At 50.7% G+C, this 23,202-nt stretch overlaps 1 protein-coding gene and 1 non-coding gene across 8 annotated transcripts in view; both read right to left on the reverse strand.

Annotated features, from left to right (window-relative positions):
* The window catches only part of NFASC (neurofascin), a 200,267-nt gene that overhangs the window by 56,199 nt on the left and 120,866 nt on the right, over positions 1–23,202 (reverse strand). For 6 of the 7 annotated variants that reach the window (XR_014053852.1, XR_014053853.1, XR_014053851.1 and 3 more), the window contains 5 exons: positions 13,389–13,569; positions 6,898–7,003; positions 4,767–4,963; positions 4,185–4,307; positions 2,019–2,189 (listed from right to left, as the gene is read on the reverse strand). Coding sequence is in view for 4 of the 7 variants with exons in the window: in XM_081490941.1 (XP_081347067.1) it covers positions 2,019–2,189; positions 4,185–4,307; positions 4,767–4,963; positions 6,898–7,003; positions 13,389–13,569 (778 nt within the window). In the remaining 3 variants the exon portion in view is untranslated. Of the gene's footprint in view, positions 1–2,018; positions 2,190–4,184; positions 4,308–4,766; positions 4,964–6,897; positions 7,004–7,636; positions 7,655–13,388; positions 13,570–23,202 lie in introns of all 7 variants that reach the window. The other variant, XM_081490940.1, reaches the window with a different exon arrangement.
* On the reverse strand, positions 6,412–6,484 carry TRNAC-GCA (transfer RNA cysteine (anticodon GCA)). Its single transcript has one exon. It is a non-coding gene; the product is annotated as a tRNA-Cys (tRNA).

Consider the following 23,202-nt stretch of genomic DNA (forward strand, 5'->3'; position numbering starts at 1 on the left):
ATGCCCAGCACGTTTCTCAGCAATCGGAGGAGAGAGTTTTGGTGGAGAAGGGAACCCAGAAACAAAGCAGAAACAAATATCCCTTACCTAACTCTGGTAGGGAAAAGGATATTTCTGGCAAGTCCAACTTCTAAATATTGTTGAAATCTTCAACTGCTTAATTCTACAAAGGAAGGCTCTTCACCACCTCTGTCTCTCTGCCTCTACCCCACGTAGCCAGTGAGAGCCTCTGCCCAGGACTGCAGTGGCCACCTGACTCAACAGTCCCCACACAGCAGGCAGACTTCGAGCCTGGCTCAGGAGGGAAGGATCCTGGTGATGCACTGAAGGAGGTCCAGGGAGGTGCTGCCTTGATCCTGCCCCACACTGCCCAAGGCTGTCTGCCCTGTCCTGGCTCCAGAGGCCCCTGGGCAGACCAGACTGTCCTCCTCAGCTCAGCCAGCTGGAAGGCAGTCCCCTCTGCACTAAGGCGACACCTCAGACAACCCAACTTTCTTCTCAGAGGTCCTCTCTGGGCCTGGATCCAGAATAAAAAACACCAGGGAAAAGGCAGCAAGTGGACTGAAGCTGGGCAACCCTGCTAGGAACAAGCAAGGCTTGTCCCTGGTTGCTGGCTGTCCTGCTGGCTATCAGAGTAGGGGCAGCTCTGAGCAGGGCATGGGGAGCCGCAGAGATCAGAGGGGAGATTAGGCAAGGAGGAAATGGGGTTCAGAGAGAGACGAGCAGGGAAAAGAGGAAAGGGGGAGGCGAAACAGAGAAGGAGGGAAAAAAAAGAGAGGAACATGAAGAGAAAGGAAGAAAGAAAAACCCACAACAGGAGAAGGCACACAGGAGGGAAGCTGCTTCCGGAGCCCATCTCCACCTGTGGACGGCTGGAGGGTGGGGCCAGGCTGACCCACAGCCACAGTTCCCATCACGCAGGGGCCAGTGGGGTGAGAAGGGCCCACGTGAGTGAGGGGCGAGCTCAGCCCTGCCTTTCCTCTGCCTCCCACGCCCACCCAGGAGGCAGCATCAGTCACCCACGGTCTGCTCTGGGAAGAGGGGCTCAGCCCCTTTTCTTTACCTGTGGAAACGGCCAGCCCCACATGGGGCCCTCTGCCTGACTGCCTCCACAACTGCCTCTGTCCACGGTACTGAAAGCAACATTTGCAACTGCCTGAGACAGATGAACATCTTTGGGGGCTTTTATACTGAAGGTCAGTGACAAAACCACAGTATAAACCAACACAGCCACTTCCAATGTCCTGAGCAGGCTGAGGACTTTGTAGCCAAAGCTCTAGGCTGGCTGGTCCCTGGCAAAAAGTGACGCTCTAGACTGAGAGCTTCTCTCTCTCCTGGTGAAGGGTCATCAATGCTAAAATGAGGCAGGAAATGCTGATTCATTCTGGTACCAGCCAAACAATCAGGGAACAAAAATGAAAACAAATAAAACTAAAAGATAAACCTGCAACTTGCAATCACAGCAATTCCATATGGTCCAGCATATACTTATTAATATTATAGAATCAAACACAATTTATTTTGCTGTATCACTAGTTTAGATATTCCATGCTATTGCTTTATTTTAGAAATAAAGATAACCAAAAAATGACGAGAAATAATCAAGCTGACTGCATGAGAGAGATGCTGAATGACCACTTACAGCAATGCTTCTCAAATTCTGGTGTGTCCCCAGGACACCTGGAGAACTAATGCAGACCAGAGAGGCCCAGGACTGTCGGGCAGGTGAGTGACTGGGTGTAGGTGAGGGTGCCAAGCTTGCCAGGTGATTCTGACTCCACCAAAGTTTGAGAAGCACTGATTTGGAGCAGGACCGAATTTAACTCAAGGCTCCAGAATCAAGAGATATGGCTAAAGCGCAGCTAGAGTCACTCAGGCACAGTGAGCTGGAAGGATTTCTAGGTCAGCCGTGGGGACAAGGCATTTCCCAGATCCAGGTGCCCAGGGCTGTTTGGGCTCAGTGGGCTGCTGTTCCCCGCCCCTGGCCCCCAGCCCCGGGCAGGGGTCCACACACTTACTGGTCAGGACTTTGAGGTTGAATGGGTTCTTCTGCTGGATGGTGTGGGTGAAGTGGAAGCGGGCATTGCAGCTGTAGTCTGTCTGCATGTCCTGCAGCATCACATTAGAGAAATACAGGTCTCCATTATGGCCCTGGGAGACACGTTTGTCTTGGGTGATGGGCTCCATGGCTATAAGGAAGCAGGGGTACAGGGGAGGTTAGCAGTAATGATAACAGTAATAAAAATCATCATAGTTCTGGTGATTGAACACCTACCGAGGGCCAGGTCAGGGCCAGGAGTTCCACAGTATTTGATTTAATACTGTCAACCCTGAGGCAGGGATTATTCCCATTTTAGAGATAAGAAAGCAGAGGATTTAACAAGATCTGGGTTGCAAAAGCAGTGAAGGGGAGTGGGATTTCAATTCAGACCTGTCTGCCCACCATGTTCATGCTCTGTGACCACACCTTTCTATTTCCTATTCATGCCACAAAAGATCTGACTGGCGACGAGGCCAGAGGGAAGAAACACAATCCTTCAGATATTACCCAAACCGGGAGGCACGTTCACCTGTTTTATTTTTTAAACCTCCACTCATCCCCAAGAAAGAAAAAAACACCACCAACTGCAAGATATACACCAATCAATAATGCATACCATCAATTTTAGGACACTTTCCAATCTTAGAGATGTTAAAATATAAAAATGTGTGCTTTTTTTAGGACTAATAACATCATAGGAATAGCTGAGAATGCCGACCACATTGTCTACATTTTTTTTTCAAGCACTGTATCTGTAAACACAAATGACCAGGTTTCTAGGCTGTTAGGTTTGTAAAATATAAGGCTGACAACTTACTCAGAGGTATCTCCTCCTTATCCCTGACGACTGCTTCTCAAGTCACCATTTCTTTTTCTTTCTCTTGAAAAGTAATTCTATTTAATTAATTAATTTTACCATGTTGTGACAGAAGGGGATAAGCTGAGAGAAGGAGTACCCAGTCCATCCTGGGATTTGAGCTGAGGCTTGAAGGTGGCGTGACATTTACCAGGCAGAAGAGGAAGGAGCTAAGAGGTTTCTAAGCAGCAGGAACTGTGTGTACTAAAGGTAAGAACCCACAGCCTGAACCTGGGAGTTGGGGTGGGGAGGGCATATGAATGAAAGGATCATTTTTAGAAAGACCAGGGAGGCCAGGTATGGATGATTATTGTAACCCAAGGAAAAGCTGATGGTGGCTCGTGCTAGGGAGGTGGCGGAGAGACTGGAAGAGCAGGGTCACGAGATGTGCTCAGGAAGTAGCGTGAGCACAACCTGGTGCGGTGTGGGGCGCAGAGGGGCTCACAGACCAACCCTCCGGCCTGTGGCCAGGCTGCCTTCCCCACACATCCGCACTGTGAAGGGGCAAGGGAGGGACAAGGATGGAGCACAAAGCCATCCATTCAGGACAGGAGGGAGGGAGGAAGCCAGGGAGATGCTCAGAGAGAGCAGTCTTCTATCCATCTTCATAATGCCTCCCTCCCTTTATTCTGATTGAAAACACAGGAAAAAACAGCGGACAGTTCAGAGAGCCTCTGTCCAAAACTGAGTCAGGACAAGCTCTGCATGAGGGACTCTGTCCTCCCTGCTCCAAACACCCTGTCTCCCCATCACTCCTTTATCTAAAGTTTCATTCCCAAATCCCTCTTCTGTCCTATGAGAAGACTGAATCAGAGCAGATCCAGACGAACCAAAGATTGAAAGAGGCTTGGTTTCAACCTGCCTTCAACTGGCCAACTCAAAACCAGTTTGTCCTCTGACCCATTTCTTTTTCTCTTGCTCTTATTCATCATCACAAATATTGCACTTACTGTATGTCTGGCTCTGTTATAAGCACTTTGGATATATTGTCATTGAATCCTTACAATACTTCTATTAGATAAATACATTTATCAGCCCTAGTTTTTTAAAAGAGGAAACTGCGGCCCAGAGATGTTAAACAAATTGTTTGAGATCACACAGCTAACAGCAGCAAGGCTCAACAGTGAGCCCCAGCAACCTCTCTCTGCACAGTCCATGTTCTCAGGCATATGGCCACCTTATATCTGTTCTCACGAGTCAAGGTTGTCTAGCCTTGGGAAGACCCCTTCCCATTTAACACTCCCTAAGGTTAAAATGGAAATAAAACACCAGGCCCTGGAGACTTACAGCTGCTCATCCAGAAGATGACTGGGGATGGAAGCCCAGGTGGGGGGTTGCACTGGAGCGTCAAGGGGGCACCTTCTTGAACCACGACAGGGTCTAGGTTTTCCTTGGGCCACAGGGGGGATTCTGGGGAGAAACAGAGGAGGATTCAATGAGGGTGATGGCTGCACTGGGGCAAGGAGTGGGGTTAGAAGGTGGCAGCAAGGAGGGCAAAGAGAAGAGGAAATGGGAGAACAAAGAAGGCCCGAGAGAGGGACAGGGTCTGTGTGTCCGAGCAAGGGGTGGCCTGGAGAGGCAGGAGAGGCCTTTCATCAGACTGAACGAACACACATCTTCCAAGGCTCTTCTCCTTCCCTGCCCCCGGCCCGGAGTGGTCAGTGAGGTTCTTCCACAGTGGTTTGGAAACTTCCTTTCCAAGGAACCTTTTTGAGTTGCGGAAGGCACACCCCTGCTCAGAGGCTGGGCACGCAGACCCCTCAGGTAGCTTCAGGCCAAGGGCGGGACAGCTCTTCTGGAATGACCCTCCACGCCCTGCCCTCCACCGACCCAGCAGCAGGGCATCGTGGGCCTGGCCCACGCACTCACTGGACACCTGCAGGCGGATCCGATTGGACAGGGCCGTGCCGAATTTGTTGCGGGCAAAGCATTGGTATTCCCCCTCGTACTCCTCGGGCCGCCCGCCACTGCGGAAGTCAATCACCAGGGTCCCGGACCGCCTCCTCATCGACACCCGGGGGTCCTTGGCGATGTTGAAGAACTTGCTGTTGCGAGTCCAGTGGAAGCTGTAGACGATGCGGGGCGGGGGGTAGGGTCAGGGACAACCAAGAGTAGCAGGGTGGACTCCGGGCTCCCAGCTCTAGGCCAGAAACTCAGGGCCCTAGACTGGGACTCGGACCCGTAACCATTCCTTCAGACCAGTGGGTCCCAGCCCTGGCTGAGCCGCAGGACCTACTCAGACACCTGATAAAATGCCGGGTGCTGGGTCCCACCCACGTGAGTCTCTGAGGAGGCCCCTGACAGTAGTCGTGCCACCCAACCGAGGCTGGGAGTCATGACTGCAAGTGCGAGATACCAAGCGGCTGTGGGGGCTGTGCTCTTTGAAAGAGTAGGCAGCAATTCTTATTTTTTAAAATCCAGAGTCAGTGGCTACTCCCACCCCTAAGCATTCTCAACCTCTGACTAGGAACCCAAACCCAAATTCCTATTCCACTGGCCCCAACACATCAGGGAACCTGCCCTTCGCCTGTGTCATTATTCCATAACCCACTCTAAAGTCAAAGTGAAATGGCCCCAAATTATCTGTGTGCTGCTCAGCGGATGTAGATTATAAAATGGCGGCTGTACATTACAGCCCCAGAGGAGCAGTTTTAAAATACAAAGTAGCCTTAATAAAACTGAGCCCTAGCATGAAGAGACTAGAACATCCCTCTGTTTCTCTGGGGGGCGGACATGTGTCTGCCCAGGACATAGCCTAAAAGAAGCAGGGACATCAGCAGCTTTTCAGAATCTCAGTCACTGCCCCTCAAAGGACTGTGGAAGAAAGACCAACCCTGAGAAGCAAGGTCAAGATACCCTGCAGGAGACTCCTACTTCTTCATGGGCAAGAGAGGCCCTGCTTGCTTCTGAGCTCACTGCTCTGGGCCAGCCGTCTCGGGCACACCCACGGAGGGAGGCAGAAGCAGGGTGCCAACCCCGAGGCCCTGCCCACCTCACGTCTCCTGCTGACAGTCACACACTACATGAGGGTCTGTCACATCTGAGTACAAGTCCGGCATGAGGCTGCTGGAAGCTCCAGCCTGTGGATGCTGCTTTGAAGAGGGTGGGCATTCCCATCCCCAGTGCTTATCACTTGGTAGAAGTTATCCCTGGTCTGGGACGTCAGAGGCCTGGGGTTAGGTACCTGACATCTCTGTGCCTCCTCATCACTTCTTCTCCACAAGGACGGGGTCCTTCCCCAAAGGGCAGTGAGGTGGGCGAACAGACAGTGTGAGGAACAACATTTAACACAGAGCCTGCCATAGCAGGCTTGCAGTTCGTGTCTGCAGATATCTCATATGATCTTGTGTGTGTGTGTGTGTGTGTGTGTGTGTGTGTGTGTGTGTGTGTGTTAGTCGCTCAGTTGTGCCGACTCTTTGTAACCCCACGGACTATAGCTCGCCAGGCTCCTCTGCCCATGAAATTCTCCAGGCAAGAATACTGGAGTGGGTTGCCATTTCCTTCTCCAGGGGATCTTCCTGACCCAGGGATCGAACCTGGGTCTCCTGCATTGCAAGCAGATGCTTTACCATCTGAGCTACCAGGGAAGCCCACCATATGATCTTGATATGCACATAAATAAGCAGAGGTGAACTCAGAATGGAAGACTCAAGTTAGCGCAAAGAAGAACTTCCTGTAAGCTAAGAATCGGGTGGGTGCTGGAAACATAAGCAGTGGGAAGAATGTTATATTCAAAGTCAGAAAACTTCATATCTAGTCCTGGCTTTTTGGTGTGAACTGAAGCCAGTTAAGTTTTCTGGCCCCCAGTTTCCTATCAGCTACATTTCGTAGTTATCCAAATTGTACGTTCTACCTAGTAGGTGCCTAGTGAACATTTTCTGAATGGATTTCTCAGCTGCTTCAACTATCATCAGGCTCAGGGGGAAGGGGACGGCTTTGATGCCCTTTTTGCAGGTTCGGTTCCCTCCACCCAGCTTGGATTTACCTGCTATGCACTCACCTGGGGGCAGGGTTCCCCTTGGCTTCACACTCAATCAAGATGTTGTCACGGGGATCCACAATGTGGTCCTTCACTGACTGCTTGGTGATGGTCGGGGGCTGGGACACTGCAAGAGCACACACAGTGAGCAGTCAGGGCTGCGGGGACCTGCCCTTGGGGAACGGCTCAAATTAAGAGCTTCAGGAACCACCCAGACAAGCAGGCCAGCAGCGGTGAGCAGTGCCCCGTTCTAGAGACCCAACTGCTTAAACAGGGCTGCAAGAAAGGGCATGGTGTGTCGAGGATCTTTATGAAAACCTGAAGGCCAGGCTTTTGGTTTACTCGTTCATATGTTCTAATGCTTAGTACAATGTCTAGTGTACAACAGTTCTTTATAAATGTTCATTGACTGAATAAAGGAACCAAAAGCAGCTCGATTTCCAGAACCTAGTTGCCATGATGGTTCTGAGCCCTGTAGGATCAACAGTTGGCAAACTGTGGTGAGGCTAGAGCTGAAAGCTGCTTTAGTCCCCAGAGGCCTTCCTAGGGGCTTGTCTGCAGTCAAACAGCCAGCTCCAGCTCCCAGCCCCAAGCTCCGAAGTCCTCCACGGCACTGCCATGCCAGCCACTGGAGAACGGGGGGACAGCAGTCCTTCCAGAGGCTGCCAGTACCCCAGCATCCTCCTGGCCTTCTCCCGTCCCTTCTTACTGCCCGCCACCTCCCCGAGGCACAGTGCAGACAGGCACCCAGGGGACTTACGCTCATTCTGAATGCTTGCTGTTAGTTCCCGATGGGTTAGCATTGTGAGGGGAGAAAAGAAGACAACGGTTATCAGTTATCGGCCATGACTGTCACCCAGGTGGCCTCAGGCCCCGGCCTGCAGGGGGAGGGGGAGGCCAGTGTCCGCTCTCTCTCCCAGCTTCAGAGCTCTGTGGGATAGCCAAGTTGGGCTGGGGACAGACCCAGATGCTTCATGGAGAAGGTGACACCTCCCCCAGGGGACCAGACCGCACAGCTGAGCAAAAGGACCAGCTTCTGACCAAATGCTTTCCAGGGAATTCTGCACATCAGAACTGGCAATGCTGCTCAAAAGAGGCTGGGGTCTGAGGATGCCACTCATCATCTCCAGATGCCCCCGAGGAAAGCAGGCTCCTTAGCCAAAGGTGCGAGGGTGAGGCTGTAGGCCCGTGGAAGGGGTGGAGCTGAACCACTGTTGCAGGGCGAAGCCCAAGGGCCAGTCAGGTCCACAGCCTCATTGCTCCCTCCACACCTTCTCCTTCACACCTGAAAGCATCTTCCCACCATCTCCTCCTCTGCCATCCTTTGGAAAACTCAAGGGAAGGATGAATTACTGTCATCTGCTCATGGCAGAAGCACACTGTTCTATGGAAATCCTGCTTCTGAACAACTGTGGAGATGAAGCAGAACCCACCACTCCTTCCTGTGCTTTTTAGAAGGAGGGTGAAGGGGCAGGTGGCACGAATTTTCCCCCGGCCTCCCCTGAGACATGCATGTGCTCATGCACAGGTGTTTGGGGTGTGGGCCTTTCACACTTTAATCAGCATGAGAATCACCTGGGGGAGGGCTGTCTGGTAAAAACGCAGGCTCTGACTCTAGGCCTGGGTGGGGCTGAGCTTCTGCATTTCTGACAAATAGCCAGATGATGCGGGTGCCTGTGGTTTGCAGACCACACTGTGAACAGCAAGGTTTGAGAGGGTTTATTTTTCGTGGGGAGAAGGTTAAAATTTCTCTGCAGAGAACACTTTTTAAGATGTCTTTTCCTCACAGTTACATTGTGTTATATATTACACGATGACATTACTGTAGGTCATTCTTATTTCAGGTTGGTGGAGAGGTCAGACACTGCTGGTATGGTGAGCTGACCTTTTCCAAGTGAGTGCTCCCCTGGGGGAAGGCTGAGCCACCATGACCTCAAAACTTTCTGACTTGATCAGTGAGATGTGCAAGAGGAGATTAGAGGCTCTGAGCGAAGCGGCCTGGAGAAGGCAGAGTTAAGACAGGACCAAGCGACACGAGGAGCCACAGGAGAGGGAAGACCGAGAGGGGAGGCGGAGGGCAGCAGGGATGAGGGCCCTGCTACACACTGTCAGGAAGTGAGAGTCTGGACAAGAAAGCTCATGAAAAGGTTCAAAGGGATTCTTTCAGTGGGCTGGGGGTGTGTGTGTGTGACCTGTCCACGGATTAACAGAAATTTTATCTACTTTACCATGTGCCTGGGGCGACCTTGGCAAGAAATAGAAAAGGAAAGAAAAGTCTACAGGAGCAGCAGAAATCTTGGTTTCTGACACAGGCTCTGGAGAGCTCCCCACTGTGGCATCTTCAACCATCTATGATTCTCCTGCCAGGACCCAAGAAAGGTAACTCTGGAAAGCCAGGGAGTTGGGCAGGGAGGGGGAGGTAGGGGGAAGGGACCATGATCAGGAGCAGCAGGGCTGACCCCTGACCCACTCCCTCGATTACCAGCCCAGGCCCCTAGTTACTTCATCTCAGGACACAACTGACGTCTTTTGGGTCCTCATATTCAGTTGAGGGTGCTGGCCTCACCCCAGATGGGAAGCCTAACGCAGGGTCTGCTTTGCCCACATGGGTTTCAAGTCTCTTTTACACATAGGCCAGTTCAATGGCGACAGCCCTAGATGTTGCCCAGGGAGTGTCTGATTCTTGAAAGGGAAGTTGACTCAGTTAAGGTCCCACAGGAAGTTTGGGGCACTATATTACAGCAAGGAGAATCAGCTCCCCCTCTGCCGGACGAGAGCTCCTTTCACATCCATTCTCGGCTGGAGAGGTGAGCCAGCCAGCGGGGCCCTGGCCCTCCGCTCTCCTTGACACTCTGGACAGAGCCTCTGGATTCTGCCCCCAGCCCCACACTGACATCTGGCTGGGGGCCTCTTGAGCAACTACTTGCCTAAAGAGGTAATGACACCTGCAGCCACCATGTGCAGCTAAGGGACTCACCACAGGGACACAGTCAGCCCAGAGGGCATGCCGCCACAGCAGGCAGACAGAGAGGACAGCCTGCCCAGAGACAAAGTGCCCGTCACCACCTAGTCCTGTGCACCCTGCCCTTCTCTCCTACGGAACCTGCTGGATGGCAGTGTCGAGTGAGAATGAATTTGCTCTTTTCCTTCCAAGCGGGAGGGACAGTCTTCCCATGCGCTCTGCAGGGAGTGGGACAGACGCCCACTCAGTCTGCAGGGTTCCTGTATTCTGAACCCCTTTCCTCTCCCTGGCTCTGACAGCCCCTGGTACCCCTGCCCCGTGGAAGATGCAGTGAGTGCACGCACGCTGTTGAGGCCACCCCAGCCTCACGCCCTGGCATGACAATGAGGAGGGAGAGTCGCTCCTACCCTGCTGCCCGCCTCCATGGGTCCCTAGGGGGAAAAATGCCAAGTTCCTTGATGCAGGGAGGGAGATGGAGGGGCAAGCTGCCAGCAGACTCACTTTTTTGGCAAAATCACTCTGATAGATGGGGCAAAAGCAACCCTTTGCTTTTCCCAAAGGTCACGCTGTTCTGCTTGGGGGTGGGGGGTGCATGTGACTCTGCTGGCAGAGCAGCGGGAGCCAGAGGCCGCATGTTCAATGAGGGATTGTGCTGCGGCCTGGGCCCTGTCCTAGGACACCTGCTGCACCCAGCTCCCCGAGCCACAGATGATGCCCCTCAAGGGGAAGCGAGCAGAGGACACGCCAGGCAGCCCGTGGCCTAAGCCCTCTGTCCCTCCCAGCCACCACACAGAGAAAGCTGAGGGTGTTCCCACTGGCTGTTGTGAGCAAAGCTGTGTGAACACTGGGGTGCAGGTACCTTCCTGCCTTTTGCAACAACATGGATGGACCCTGAGGTCAATGCTAAGAGAAATAAGTCAGACGGTGAAGGACAAATACTGTGTGTTCTCACTTACATGTGGAATCTAAAGAGTCAAAATCAAAGGAATAGAGTAGGATGGCGGTTGCCAAGGGCTGGGGGCGGAGGGAAGTAGGGAGACGCTGGTCGAGGGGTACAACTTTCAACTACAAGATGGGTGAGTTCTGGGGATCTTGTGTGCAGCATGGCAACGACTATTAACTGTGCTGTATTATATCCTTACAGGAGATCTTAGAAGTTACCACCACACACACCCACAAAGGTAACTTTTTTTCTGAATTCTACACTGTAAATAAACATATTTTTATGTCAGTAATATCTCAATAAAGCTGGGGCTGGAGGGAAGGAAGCCTGAGCTTTCCCCAGCCTGTTCTCCTGGGTGAGATGGAAGGATGGACTCAGATCGTCTGGGAGGCGTCTACCCTGCTGGGCCCGGGGGGCAGGACATACCCTGACTGACAGGGCCTCTTCCCAGGGCAACCGGGTGCCTTCTGGAGGGCCTGCCTCACTCTCATCTTGCATTCATCTTTCATAGACTCAGGCTGGAGACCTCGCCATGGCCACTGTGCCTGCAGCAACCAGGGAGGCACAGTACATATGCGACAGGCTCCAGGCGGCAGTGGGAGCTTCTTGTCTACACAGCCAGGGGCACTGCGAGTGGCTTTGCAGAAGGACTTCCTCGTTAAGAGAGACACCATGGTCACCTCCTGGCCCTGCCTGGATGAGCTGGAGAAAACAGCTTCATTCCTCTGCCCCTCAGAGTCGGCTAAGGATGACACTGACTTCGTGGACGGGCTGTGGGTGTTACCGGAGATGATGGTTGGAGAGCTCTGAGCTCTCTGTCAGGCATGTGGCAGCTGCTATTCCAGGGAGACCCTGGATGAGCTAAAGGGGCAGGATAACAGAGGTGGCACGTGGGGCCAGACTGGGCAGCCAAGAGGCCTGGGGTCTTTCCGTGAATCCATCACCCATTTGCTGTGTGGCCCTGAGCAAGCGGGGCCTGGGTTCCGATGAACACTCAGGAAGATGTCCTCCAGGCCCTCCTTGGGGGCCTGGCATCTCTGCCCACGGCTGATGCTCTGCAGAGACTAGCTGTGGGGTCCTGTCCAGGTCCCCTGAGCTTTAGGATCCAGATTCCTAACACAGACGTCAAAGCCATCGGTTCACAGGTTCACTTTGCAGGAACCCCTCACCCACCCACCCCGGGGATCAGAGTGGCAGATCAGAAGTGGCAGAAGCGAAACGAGCCTTCACCGCTTCCTGCATAACCCAGTTTTTCTCCTCAGCCCCTCTCCTCTCCAGGGATGTGGCCTTACCATGCTCCTTATTAGACTGTCTGCCTGGGACCGTTAATGAGAAACTATCCTTGAGCCAGCAGTGCAGATGGTCTCCATGGGAAGTCTCCTTCACAACTGCCCCTTCCCTCCCTCCCTAAGTGTATGTGTGCATGCACACACACACACACACACACACACGTACACAGGTTGGGGTCCTGTCCATCTTGCTCTGGGTCCCATTACAGTTTCTCCTGGCCTTCACCCAGAAATGCCCCCTCCTCTGGGCGGCTATTACCGGTGAAGTGCAGGCGGGCGGCAGCAGGGAGCCGAGATACCTGCAACTCTTCTCCAAGCTGTGCTAGTTCCAGGCCCCAGAGGCTGGCTTTGGAGAGCTCAGTGGGGACTTCTTCAAGGCTGTATCACTCCCCCACCCCTCCCCAGACACCTGTCGCTTGGAGAGAGTCTAAGTCAACACTGGCATCACATAGGTCCCAACTATTCCTCAAAGCAGGAACGGGGGACAGAGGTGGTATATCCACATCATAGCTCTGGGATGCCCAGAATTCCTGGCAGAAGAGTCGGAATTGTAGCAAAGGTGGCACCCATCTAAATACAGGGCCAAGGATCACGGCTTCCAGTCAACAGGCCACTTACAAATGTAACACCAGATATGGCTGGTGGAGACATGGCTGTCAGATCAGCATTTTCATGTTGACTTTATGATCTTGGTGGCCCAATAATGTCCCACCATAGGAAGCAGATGCCATGGATTTTACTTTTCAACTTTACCATGGGAAAGTTGAAAACAAACAGAAGGAATTCGTGTCTGATTCTCCCACAGTGACACTATAATGGGGTTCTTTATTTTACTGTCTTATTTAGCCACAGTCTTTTGCAAAAGTCTTCTCCTTTACAACTCTCCCCAGGCCATCTGTCCTCATCACTTCAGCCAAAGGGACCTGGATATACGAGAAAGGCAAATCAGAGCTATCCACCAGGCTCAGCCCCTGGAAACTCCGCTCTGATAGGTTAGTCAAGACCACAGAGGGATGAGGGAGGAGTGTGGAGGGAAGGACTCCTGAGTGACACTCGGGCTTCCAGACTCTCAGCAGGCTCCGGGCAGCGACCAGCACAGCTGCGGCCCTGAGAGATGGCCCAGCGACTCCAGGTCCCAGGTTCCCAAGCATGAGCTCGCCCGTGTTGATCCTCTGGAGGAAAACCCGCTCTGAATCCAGAAGCCACTGCTTCTGCTGTCCCCAGCCTTCTCTGAAGGGTCCTTACTCTCCCCACCCCTTCCCTCCCCTCCGACTCCTCTGCCCCCAGTCAGCAGATTCCAAGAGGACAGGAGACTCACGGTCCATGGGAATCTCAATGGTCCCACCAAGGCTGAGCGCGCAGAAGAGGATGGCTGTGCAGGCCCAGGGCGGTGGCGGTGGCCCGGCCATCCTGAGCACCCGGCCTCGTGCCCTGTGCCCCGGCCCGCGAGGTCTTGCTGCCTCCAGTCGCTGGAACTGAGCCTCCCGGACAGAGTTCAGCTGTGGAAAGAAATATGATGTCAAGTGAGTGTTCCCTGAACTCCTGGTCTGCTCTAGCAATCCTACAGAGCCTTGAGGATTCAGGGTCCCCTTGATTACAGACATACATTCTCATACAGAGTTTTTTTAACCTTGTACTATCGGCTTTTGGGAGCCGACAATGCTTTGTGTGGGGACTGTCTTGGGTATTGTGGGATGCTAAGCAGCACCCCTGGCCTCTGCCCACTAGATGCCAGGAAGGCCCACTCCTACCCTCAACTGAAGGTGTTTCTAGAATCGCCAACTGTCCCCTGGAGAGAGGGTAAACCACCCCCAGTTGAGAACCAGTTTTCTAGAAGAAAGGACAACTCTACATAGAATAGTCATAAAAACAAACACTGGCTCCCAGGCCCCACACCTGGAAGATGCCATGCACTGTTAGTCTCTCGGTCATGTCCAACTCTTTGCGACCCCATGGACTGTAGCCCACCAGGCTCCTCCGTCCATGGAATTGCCCAGGCAAGAATCCTGGAGTAGGTTGCCATGCCCTCCTCCAGGAGTTCTTCCCAACCCAGGACTGAACTCGGGTCTCCTGTATTACAGACAGATTCTTTACTGTCGGAGCCACCAGGGAAGCCCCATGCATTGAGCCCGTGGGAAACACACCTGTCTCACAGCCTTTCTGAACCGCATGTGATGAGGGGGCCTGAGGCTGAGTGTGTCTGGGTTAGCGGCATAGAGACAAGATCACAACACTGTCCTTTGACCCAGAGAGGCGGAGAGCGAAGGAGGCAGCGGTGAGGGGCAGAAGTTGGGTAAATGGAAACTTGGTTGCCCATAAGAGTTTGTAAATGAATGATTTCTGCAGATACTTTGTGCCTATTTGGCAGTGGTCCCTGACGCTGTCCCTTTAGGGATAATGGCAGTGCGGATATGACAGCCCAGGACAGAAGGCTCCAGAGGGTTGGTAGAATAAGCAACATTCATGACAGCACGATGCTCACATCCTCAAGCACAAGACGGTGTTCCACGGCTTACAGGGTTTAGGGCTAAAAATGCCTGTTCAAGGAGCCTGGGATGGTCCTGGAGAGACAAATCCTGCCCCTGGTCCTGAAAGAGAAGGGCAAGAATGGCCTACAGCTGAGACTCAAACACCAACCTTTAAACTGCTGAGGCTCTGAAACATGGAGTCTTAAAAAGTGGTCCAGTTTGCTGTTCTAACTATCATGGGGCCAAACAAACCACAGAGGACAGCAGGAAGCAGTTTCCCCACAATTCCTCCGGCTTTTCTGGATGAGTAGCCACCTAGCAAATGCACACACTATTTAAAACAATTTGGCAGCAATGTGAAGCCTTGATATCACCCGCACACTCTTGCCAGCTCCCATGTATCCTGACTGCGGTGCAGGGGAGCTCTTGTGCCTGAATGTGGGCAAACCAGTGGAAGCTGGGCCTGATACCCGCCCCTCACCTTGTGTATTTCTGGACTCTTTTCCTTGTCTGCTGTCTCCTTTCCCACTGCTTCTTCCTTGGTGTTGGCCATCATCGTTTATATTAGTTACTGCAACAGCTTCCTAAGTGGTCTCTCCCCACTTCTGCCCTTTCCCCTCTGATTCATTCTCCATCCATAACCAGAGTGCTTACTCCTCAAAGCAAATCAGTTCAGTTTAGTCGCTTAGTTGTGTCCGACTATTTGTGACCCCATGGAAGGCTTCCCTGTCCATCACTAACTCCTGGAGCTTGCTCAAATTCATGTCCAGTGAGTCGGTGATGCCATCCAATCATCTCATCCTCTGTCATCCCCTTCTCCTCCCGCCTTCAATATTTCCCAGCATCAGGGTTTTTTCCAGTGAGTCAGTTCTTTGCATCAGGTGGCCAAAGAATTAGAGCTTCAGCTTCAGCATCAGTCCTTCCAATGAATATTCAGGACTGATTTCCTTTAGGATGGACTGGTTGGATCTCCTTGCAGTACAAGGGACTCTTAAGACTCTTCTGCAACACTAAGGTTCAAAAGTATCAATTCTTCAGCGCTCAGCTTTCTTTATAGTCCAACTCTCACATCCCTACATGACTACTGGAAAAACCATAGCTTTGACTAGACAGACCTTTTGTTGGCAAAGTAATGTCTCTGCTTTTTAATATGCTGTCTAAGTTAGTCACAGGTTTTCTTCCAAGGAGCAAGCGTCTTTTAATTTCATGGCTGCAGTCACCATCTGCAGTGATTTGGAGCCCAAGAAAATAAAGTCTGTCACTGTTTCCATTGTTTCCCCATCTATTTGCTATGAAGTGATGGGACTGGATGCCATGATCTTAGTGCAAATGCAAATATAGACACGGTATCCCCTAGTCAAACTCACTAACTCACTGCTGCCCCAAAATTGAAGCTGAATGATGCAGCCCCAACTACAAGACCACTTCTTACCCTCCCCTTGCGTTCTGCATTCCAGCCAACATGGGTTGTCTACCAGGTCTCTTAGTACATAATGCTCTATTGTGCTGACCTGCACAGATTAACTTCTGTCTAGAACACTTTCCGCATCTGCCCTCTCTCATTAGGGTGTGCCAAGTATGACTTACATGCTCCCTTGTCTGTGCTCCCCTATTAGAGCCCTTGTCACTTTGAATTCATTCCAAAAGTCACTCCTCTGTACATCCTATCAAAGGGAAGGTACTGAGGGAAGGTGCCTCTTCTTGTTTATTCCTAGAGTATAGCGTAATGCCTGAAACATAGTAGGCGCTCAAAACCATGTGATAGATGGATGCAAAATAAGCAAATGAATGCCTGAATAAAACAAGCCACTTGGTTCACATGTCTTAGACCTCATGTTTCCCCATGAAACCACCAGGTGGCGCAGGAGAGCACATGCTTTGGACCTGGGAACTGTGAAGGCTTTCCATCAGTGGGGGAAAAAAATTCCCTCCCTACACAGGCGCTGCTCTCTGGCCAGGGAACCAGTCAGCTGTGAGTTAAGAAAAGGAGAAAAGCTCCCAAGGGGAGACTGTTTGGCTGGAAGGCCTCACAGGAGGCTTCTGTTTCCTCCTCTTCTCTAAGGTGACCCTTACACTGTCTCAAAAAGAGTCTGCAATTGCCCCCTGTGGTTCCTTCACCTCCAAAGAAACCTTAGTGCTGAGGAAACAGCGCCAGGCAGAGGCTCAGCATTCCTCCCAAGAGGACAGTGGGGATGACTCCAGTTTTGACTCTGAGACCACCATGTTTTGTTCAGGAGCTGCCAAGTGGTAGGAAGTGATGGGAAAGAGAAGGGTATCTTTTTTCTGGGACTCTTGATGGAAACAGGAAGCCAGAAGCTATTCATTAACTAGATACACATTGGCAGGAAGAGAGGCCAATTATTTGGGGTGTCTTTAACCCACAATTTAAAAACACAGTAGGAAAAGAACAGAGAAATAATCACATTTAGCTATTTGACAATTCTCTCTCCCTTTTCCCTTGGAACCCAACTTTTCCAATAAAACCTTTAAAGAGGAAGATAATTTAAAGATTATTTAGCTTTATGGAATTGCCTTACTTCTCAGATGAGGAAACAAGAGCCTAGAAAGGGGAAATGACATCCTCAATGTCACCTCACGACTTTGTGGCAAAACTAAGAAAAGATCCTAGGTCTCCTGACTGGTAGCCCAGGGTTTTCCCATCAAATTTCCCTGTCTCTCCATATAGATGACAATTACCAAGCAAAGTTGCAATTTAAAAAAGAAATGTATAGTTTGGTAGTATCTCAAAAATTAAACATAAAATTACCATATGACTCCATATTTCTGCTCTTAAGTATATGCCCTAAAGAATTAAAATCAGGGACATGAACAAGTATATGCATGCTGCATGCTAAGTTGCTTCAGTCATGTCTGACTCTTTGTAACCCCACAGACTGTAGCCCTCCAGGTTCCTCTGTCCATGGGATTCTCCAGACATGAATACTGGAGTGGGATGCCATGACCTCCTCCAGGGGATCTTCCTGAGCCAGGGATCAAATACCACATCTCCTGCAGCACTTGCATTGCAGGCAGATTCTTTACCACTGAGCCACCAGGGAAGCCCCAAACAAGTACATGTACACAGATGTTTATAGCAGCATCATTCACAATAGCCAAGGGGTTGAAGCAGCCCAAATGTCCATCAATAGATAAATGAATAAACAAATTGCTGGTTATAGGTGGGAGAAGCAGACGAGCCAGGGGCAGGGCTCAGGGGTGGAATTGTCATGGCCCTTTAAGGGGAATGCCACTAACTACGGAGCATCCTGTGGAGGAATAAGGAAAGCTGCATATCCTTGAAAGGGCAGATGGAGGCTGCAGAAGAGGGGGTGATGATGATAATGACTGTCTTGGAAAGTTGGAGGAGGGTGTGGAATTTTTCTATTTAGCTTCATGGGGGCAAAAAAAAGGATCAAATGAGAAGAAATTCCAGAGAGGCAGCTGCTTCTCTGAGATGCAGACAAGAATAATCTAATAAATATAGCCATCATACAAAACCACCCATGAAAATGAAACACCACCCACACAAGCTACCACTATGATGCATTTAAACAATCCTTTTCTATTGAATTAAATAGGTAAGAGGTGAACTATAAGGACATAAAATACATTAAAGGGAGGTCTACTGCGGGGGGAGAGAATAAGGAAAAGAACAACAATAAATAAAACCAAAAGGGAAATCTTGTATGAACTGAGGTATACTATGAACTAGGGACTATGATTAATCCAAGTCTTGTATATCTGAGATGCCCACTCCCCAACCCACTGTGTGAAGAGTAAATAAAAGAGACGAGAAAAAGAGAATAGAATCACCCAAACGTGAAGTGTTCTGCATGTGACACTGCTTTTCATCCAGAATGCAAATGGCATTTTGTCAGGTGTGTTCCTGCCCCTGCAGGAAGGCAACTGGATGCTTATCAGGATCACCTGGGCACTACTGTAAATGTACAAATCCCTGGACTCTCAAACTTCTAGGCAGGGACCAAATCAAGCCTGCAGATTAGAAAAGCCTTTTTCACCTTGAAGGCCTTTAGAACCGCTGCCATCTTACATGAGGATGCTTCACACACTCGGGCAACCTTCCTGAAGGCAAGGCCTTTACATCTGCAAGCCTTGTGGGAGATACGAATTCAAAATATCTAAGATGGGGCCTAGGAAAGTACATGTGAGTTGAGTGATGATCAGCCACTGGTGGGACACCTGGAAAAGACAGCCTCTCTTGGTCAAGTTCAAGAGCAGTGGCCATGCGGAAAGGCCACCTGGGTTTGAAGCTGCTGCCCGCTTACAAGGTGGGGATCAGGGGCAAGTACTGAACCTTCAGGTCTTGGCATTTCTCATCTGAAAACTGCAGATAACAGGAGCACCTATTCTACAGGGCTGCAATTGTGACTTGATACCCAAATTCTATACAAAGCACTTAAAGCTTGGGGCAAAAGCTCAAGAAATGTTAGCTGCTGCTACCCAGGAGGCTTTGAACTACCTCCAGTACACTACCAGCAACAGCCTCAAGGAGCACTACTACTTATTCAGCCGCAGTCACTTTCTGCTTTTCTGTTTTCCCTTTTTTGTGGGTCCTGGTTTGCTTTCTTTCCCCAGACTGGGGGGCCCCTGGTGTTGATTCCTCAAGCTGTCCCCGGCAGATGGATGACAGGACTGCAAGCTGTTGCAGCCAGGAGCTCCCCACATTCTCACAGCCCCATTCTGAGCAGGCTGTACTGGTGGTCACAACACATCTGAAGTGACAGGGAGAAAAGACAGGCTGCGCTGAGACACAGCTCGGTTGGCAGCTCCACAGCTCCTGCAGCAGAATCCGCCTTGGACTTTTGGGCAGCAGCCAGCCAGTCACTCGATCACTACCAGACCTGGTTTCAGGTGCTGGTCTAGAGAATGAACAGGGACAAGAGATGAACTCGGGGGCAAGGGACAAGTTCTACTGTCACAGAGCTTTCAGCGTTCCAGTGGGGAAGACAGGAAATAAACATCGAATGGCAGTAACAACAAAGTGAGGCACCAATAAGTGCAGAGAAGAAAACACAACCCGACCTGCACACGATGTTTACAGCAGCCGTTTCCGTAACTGCCAAAGCTTGGAATCAATCAAACTGTCTTTCAGTAGGCGAATGGATAAATCAATTGTGGTGCATCCAGACAAATGGAATATACTTTAGCACTAAAAGGAAATGAGCTATTAAGATGTGAAAAGACATGGAGGAAATAAATGCATATTAGTAAATGAAAGAAGCCAATCTGAAAAAGCTATATACTGTATGATTTCATAGTTAACTATGGGATATTCTGGAAAAGGCGAAACTGTGGAGACAATAAAAAGATGAGACAATAAAAAGATGTGGAGAGAAGGCGTGATAAACAGGCGGAGCATGGAGGAGTTTTAGGGTAGTGAAACTACTCTTACGATACTCTAATGGTTTCATCATCATTTGTTAAAACCCATAGAATGCACAATATCAGGAGTGAATCCCACTGTAAACTATGGACTCTGCGTGATAATGGTATGTCAGTGTAGACTCATCAATGGTAATGACTGGACCACTGTGGTGGGAAGGGTGATGACAGGGGTGGCTGTGCATGTGTAGAGGCAGGAGGCAAAAGGGAAATCTCTGTACCTTCTGCTCAATTTTGCTGTGAATTTAAAAGTGCTCTAACTATTTAAAAAAAAAAAAGAAGAAGAAACCACAGTAGGGTGATGTGATAAAAGAAAGTGAATAGTCAAGGAAGGCCTTTGTGAAAAGGTATCATTGACCAAGATCTAAATAGCAAGAAGGAGTCAACCTTGTAAAGATGGGTCAGAACAACATTCCAGGCAGGAAGAAGTGTCTGTGCAAAGGCCCTGTGGCAAGAAGCAGATGGGGACATGCAAGGAAATGAAAGAAACCAGTGTAGCTGGAGTCTGGAGAGCATGTGGGGAAGAACAGAACAAGTCAGAGTCAGAGATGGAGACAAGATACACTCCTGGAGGGCTGAAGGCCAAAGGAAGGAGCTAAATTATGTTCCAAGCATCTAAAGAAGCTATTGCAGGGTTCTAAGTGGCGGACTGATCCGATGAGATTTGCTGGTAAAGACCACTCTGGCTTCTGTGTGGAGGGCGGAACATAGATGGAAGAAAGTGGAAGCAGGGAGACCATGCGGGAAGTGCTGTGGCCTCTGGGGTGAGGCCAGCTCCTCGGCTTCCAAACCCAGGCACTTCACCATTCAGTGAAACCACCCAATGCAACCAGCCTCATGGCCATCTTGGGGTTCCACACAAAGTATCCCAAGTGGTGAGGGTGGAGCTGAAAGAGTTCTCAAGAATCTTCTGGTGCTGGGTTTTGTGTTGGGTCCAGAGGAGCAGGGTGGGTTCTCTGGAAGTGCCTCAGGTCTTCTCCACGGGGCAGGGGGTTGGCTAGCAGCTTTCCAGTCCTTATTTTACCATGGGCTTTTGCACACAAGGTTTATTTGAGAAAAGAATTCTGGGTTAGTAAAACAGAGAACTGAAAACCCTTGTGCCACTGCAGACGTGCCTAACTTCCCAAATGCTGAAACCCTGTGCCTAGGGGCAAGCACACGTGGGTGCGACAGCAAAACGCAGGCGTGGGGAACAGCACAGCAGGCTGGGGCTGCAGCGCTGGGCCAGAAACCATCTGGCTTCCTGGGGCCAGGGCTTCTTCATCGAGGCCTGCGGTGGCTTCTCTGGAGGGCTTCAAGATCCCCAACAGCCTTGGACAACCTGTGTCCATCCCCAGCCCAGCCCAGGCCATTACATCTCAAGGTGGGCTCTGGAAGGTCTCTGATCAGGCCCTTGCCTACCTGCCCAACCTCATCCCCAGCCCCTCCACTCACCCCCAGTTACACTGAATTCCCTGAACAGTCTTCATTCGCTGACTGCAGGCTTTCTGATTTTTTCTTTTTTAACCAGTATTTCCAACTCAAGATCATCCAGGGAAAGACAAGTATGTTTCCCAGACCAATCACTTAGGATGCCTGCTTCTACTTAGTCCGCCTCCAGGTGCTCCTGTCAGTCAGCGCACACCCAGAGCCTTCCCTTTCTTCCTCTAAAAGCTTGTCCTCTCCCCTCTCTGCCTTTAAGTCTCTGCCAAAGCAAGTGATGGTGGCCAACTCCCTTGCTATAGTTCACTCTGAATAAAGAGCGTCTGCTTGTGCTCACTTGGGTGGCATTTATTTTCACACTAACTTTACACAAATCACTGTCTTTTCCTAGTCTGCCTTTTCTGTTCTTTCACCCAACTTTCTGTTATCTTTCAGGCTCAGGTCAGGTGACACCACCTTTGGGAAGCCTTCCTTGGTTTCCCTGGACCACCAAGACTGGATTTGGTCCTCATCCTCTGTGCTCTCAGAGAATTCTGGGATATACTTGCTGTAATGAGTGCTAGGTCTTGGTGTAGAATGTGGTCTCCCAACTACACAACGAGTTCCTTGAGGATGGGGGACAGTGTCTTATTCAACCCGCACAATGTCAAGCACACAGAGAACCTCATGGACATTTAGTGTATGTTTATCCAGCATCCTTGCTCTCCTCCCATCCTGTATTCATTAGCTAGCACTGCCATTACAAAGTGCCGCAGACCAGAAACTCAGTCTCAGAGCTCTGGAAGCTGGCAGTCCAAGGTCAGGGTGTCAGCAGGGCTGGTTTCTTGTGAGGTCTCTCTCCTTAGCTTGCAAATGCCTGCCTTCCTGCAGTGTCCTCACATGGCCTTTCCTCTGTGTAAACACACCCCTGGTGTTCCCTCCTCTTCTTATAAGGACACCAGTCCTACTGGATGAGAGCCCACCCTATTGACATGATTCAACGTCAATTACTTCTTTAAAGACCCAGTCTCCAAATATAGTTACATGTGGGTAGACCTTCAACATGGAGAAGGCAATGGCACCCCACTCCAGTACTCTTGCCTGGAAAATCCCATGGACGGGGAGGAGCCTGGTACGCTGCAGTCTATGGGCTCGCGAAGAGTCGGACATGACTGAGCAACCTCACTTTCACTTTTTACTTTCGTGCATTGGAGAAGGAAATAGCAACCCACTCCAGTATCCTTGCCTGGAGGATCCCAGGGACGGGGGAGCCTGGTGGGCTGCCGTCTATGGGGTCGCACAGAGTTGGACACGACTGAAGCGACTTAGCAGCAGCAGCAGCAGCAGACCTTCAACATATGAATTTCAAGGAGGGGCACAATTCAGTCCATAATAGTACAGACATTTTTCTTCAGCGAATTTGTCTCTAGCGTGATCCTACCCAATTCTAGGGTTGGGCTGTGATTAGTATAAAAAAATTAGCACTTTCTAACTCTCACCCCTATGGATGGTCTAGGAATGGACACCTTATCCAGCCAGAGGCACCGGGCTTCATGGAGACTTCTGGTAACAGAAAGACAAGATTCCCCCTCTCTTGAAAGAGATCCAGTGGGGGAGCCCCCAACGGGAGAGGGTGGAGCTTCAGGGACGGGCCGGGGAGGGGGAGAGCGGTCTCCGAGTGTACCGTGGGGACACTCCAACAGTTCAGAAAGCAGACAGGAGACACGGCAAGACCTGACCCTTCGCGTCACTGTTTCAGTCACTGAGGGAGCGTTTCCTGAACAAAGCCCTACTTGGGGATTTTAAATTACACGTGTGTTTATATTAAAAATTCTTTTGAATGTTTAAGCCAGCTGGAGT

This window comes from Giraffa tippelskirchi, chromosome 5 (assembly GCF_054371585.1).
Source record: "Giraffa tippelskirchi isolate mGirTip1 chromosome 5, T2T-mGirTip1v1.2.pri, whole genome shotgun sequence".
Taxonomy (NCBI): Eukaryota; Metazoa; Chordata; class Mammalia; order Artiodactyla; family Giraffidae; genus Giraffa; species Giraffa tippelskirchi.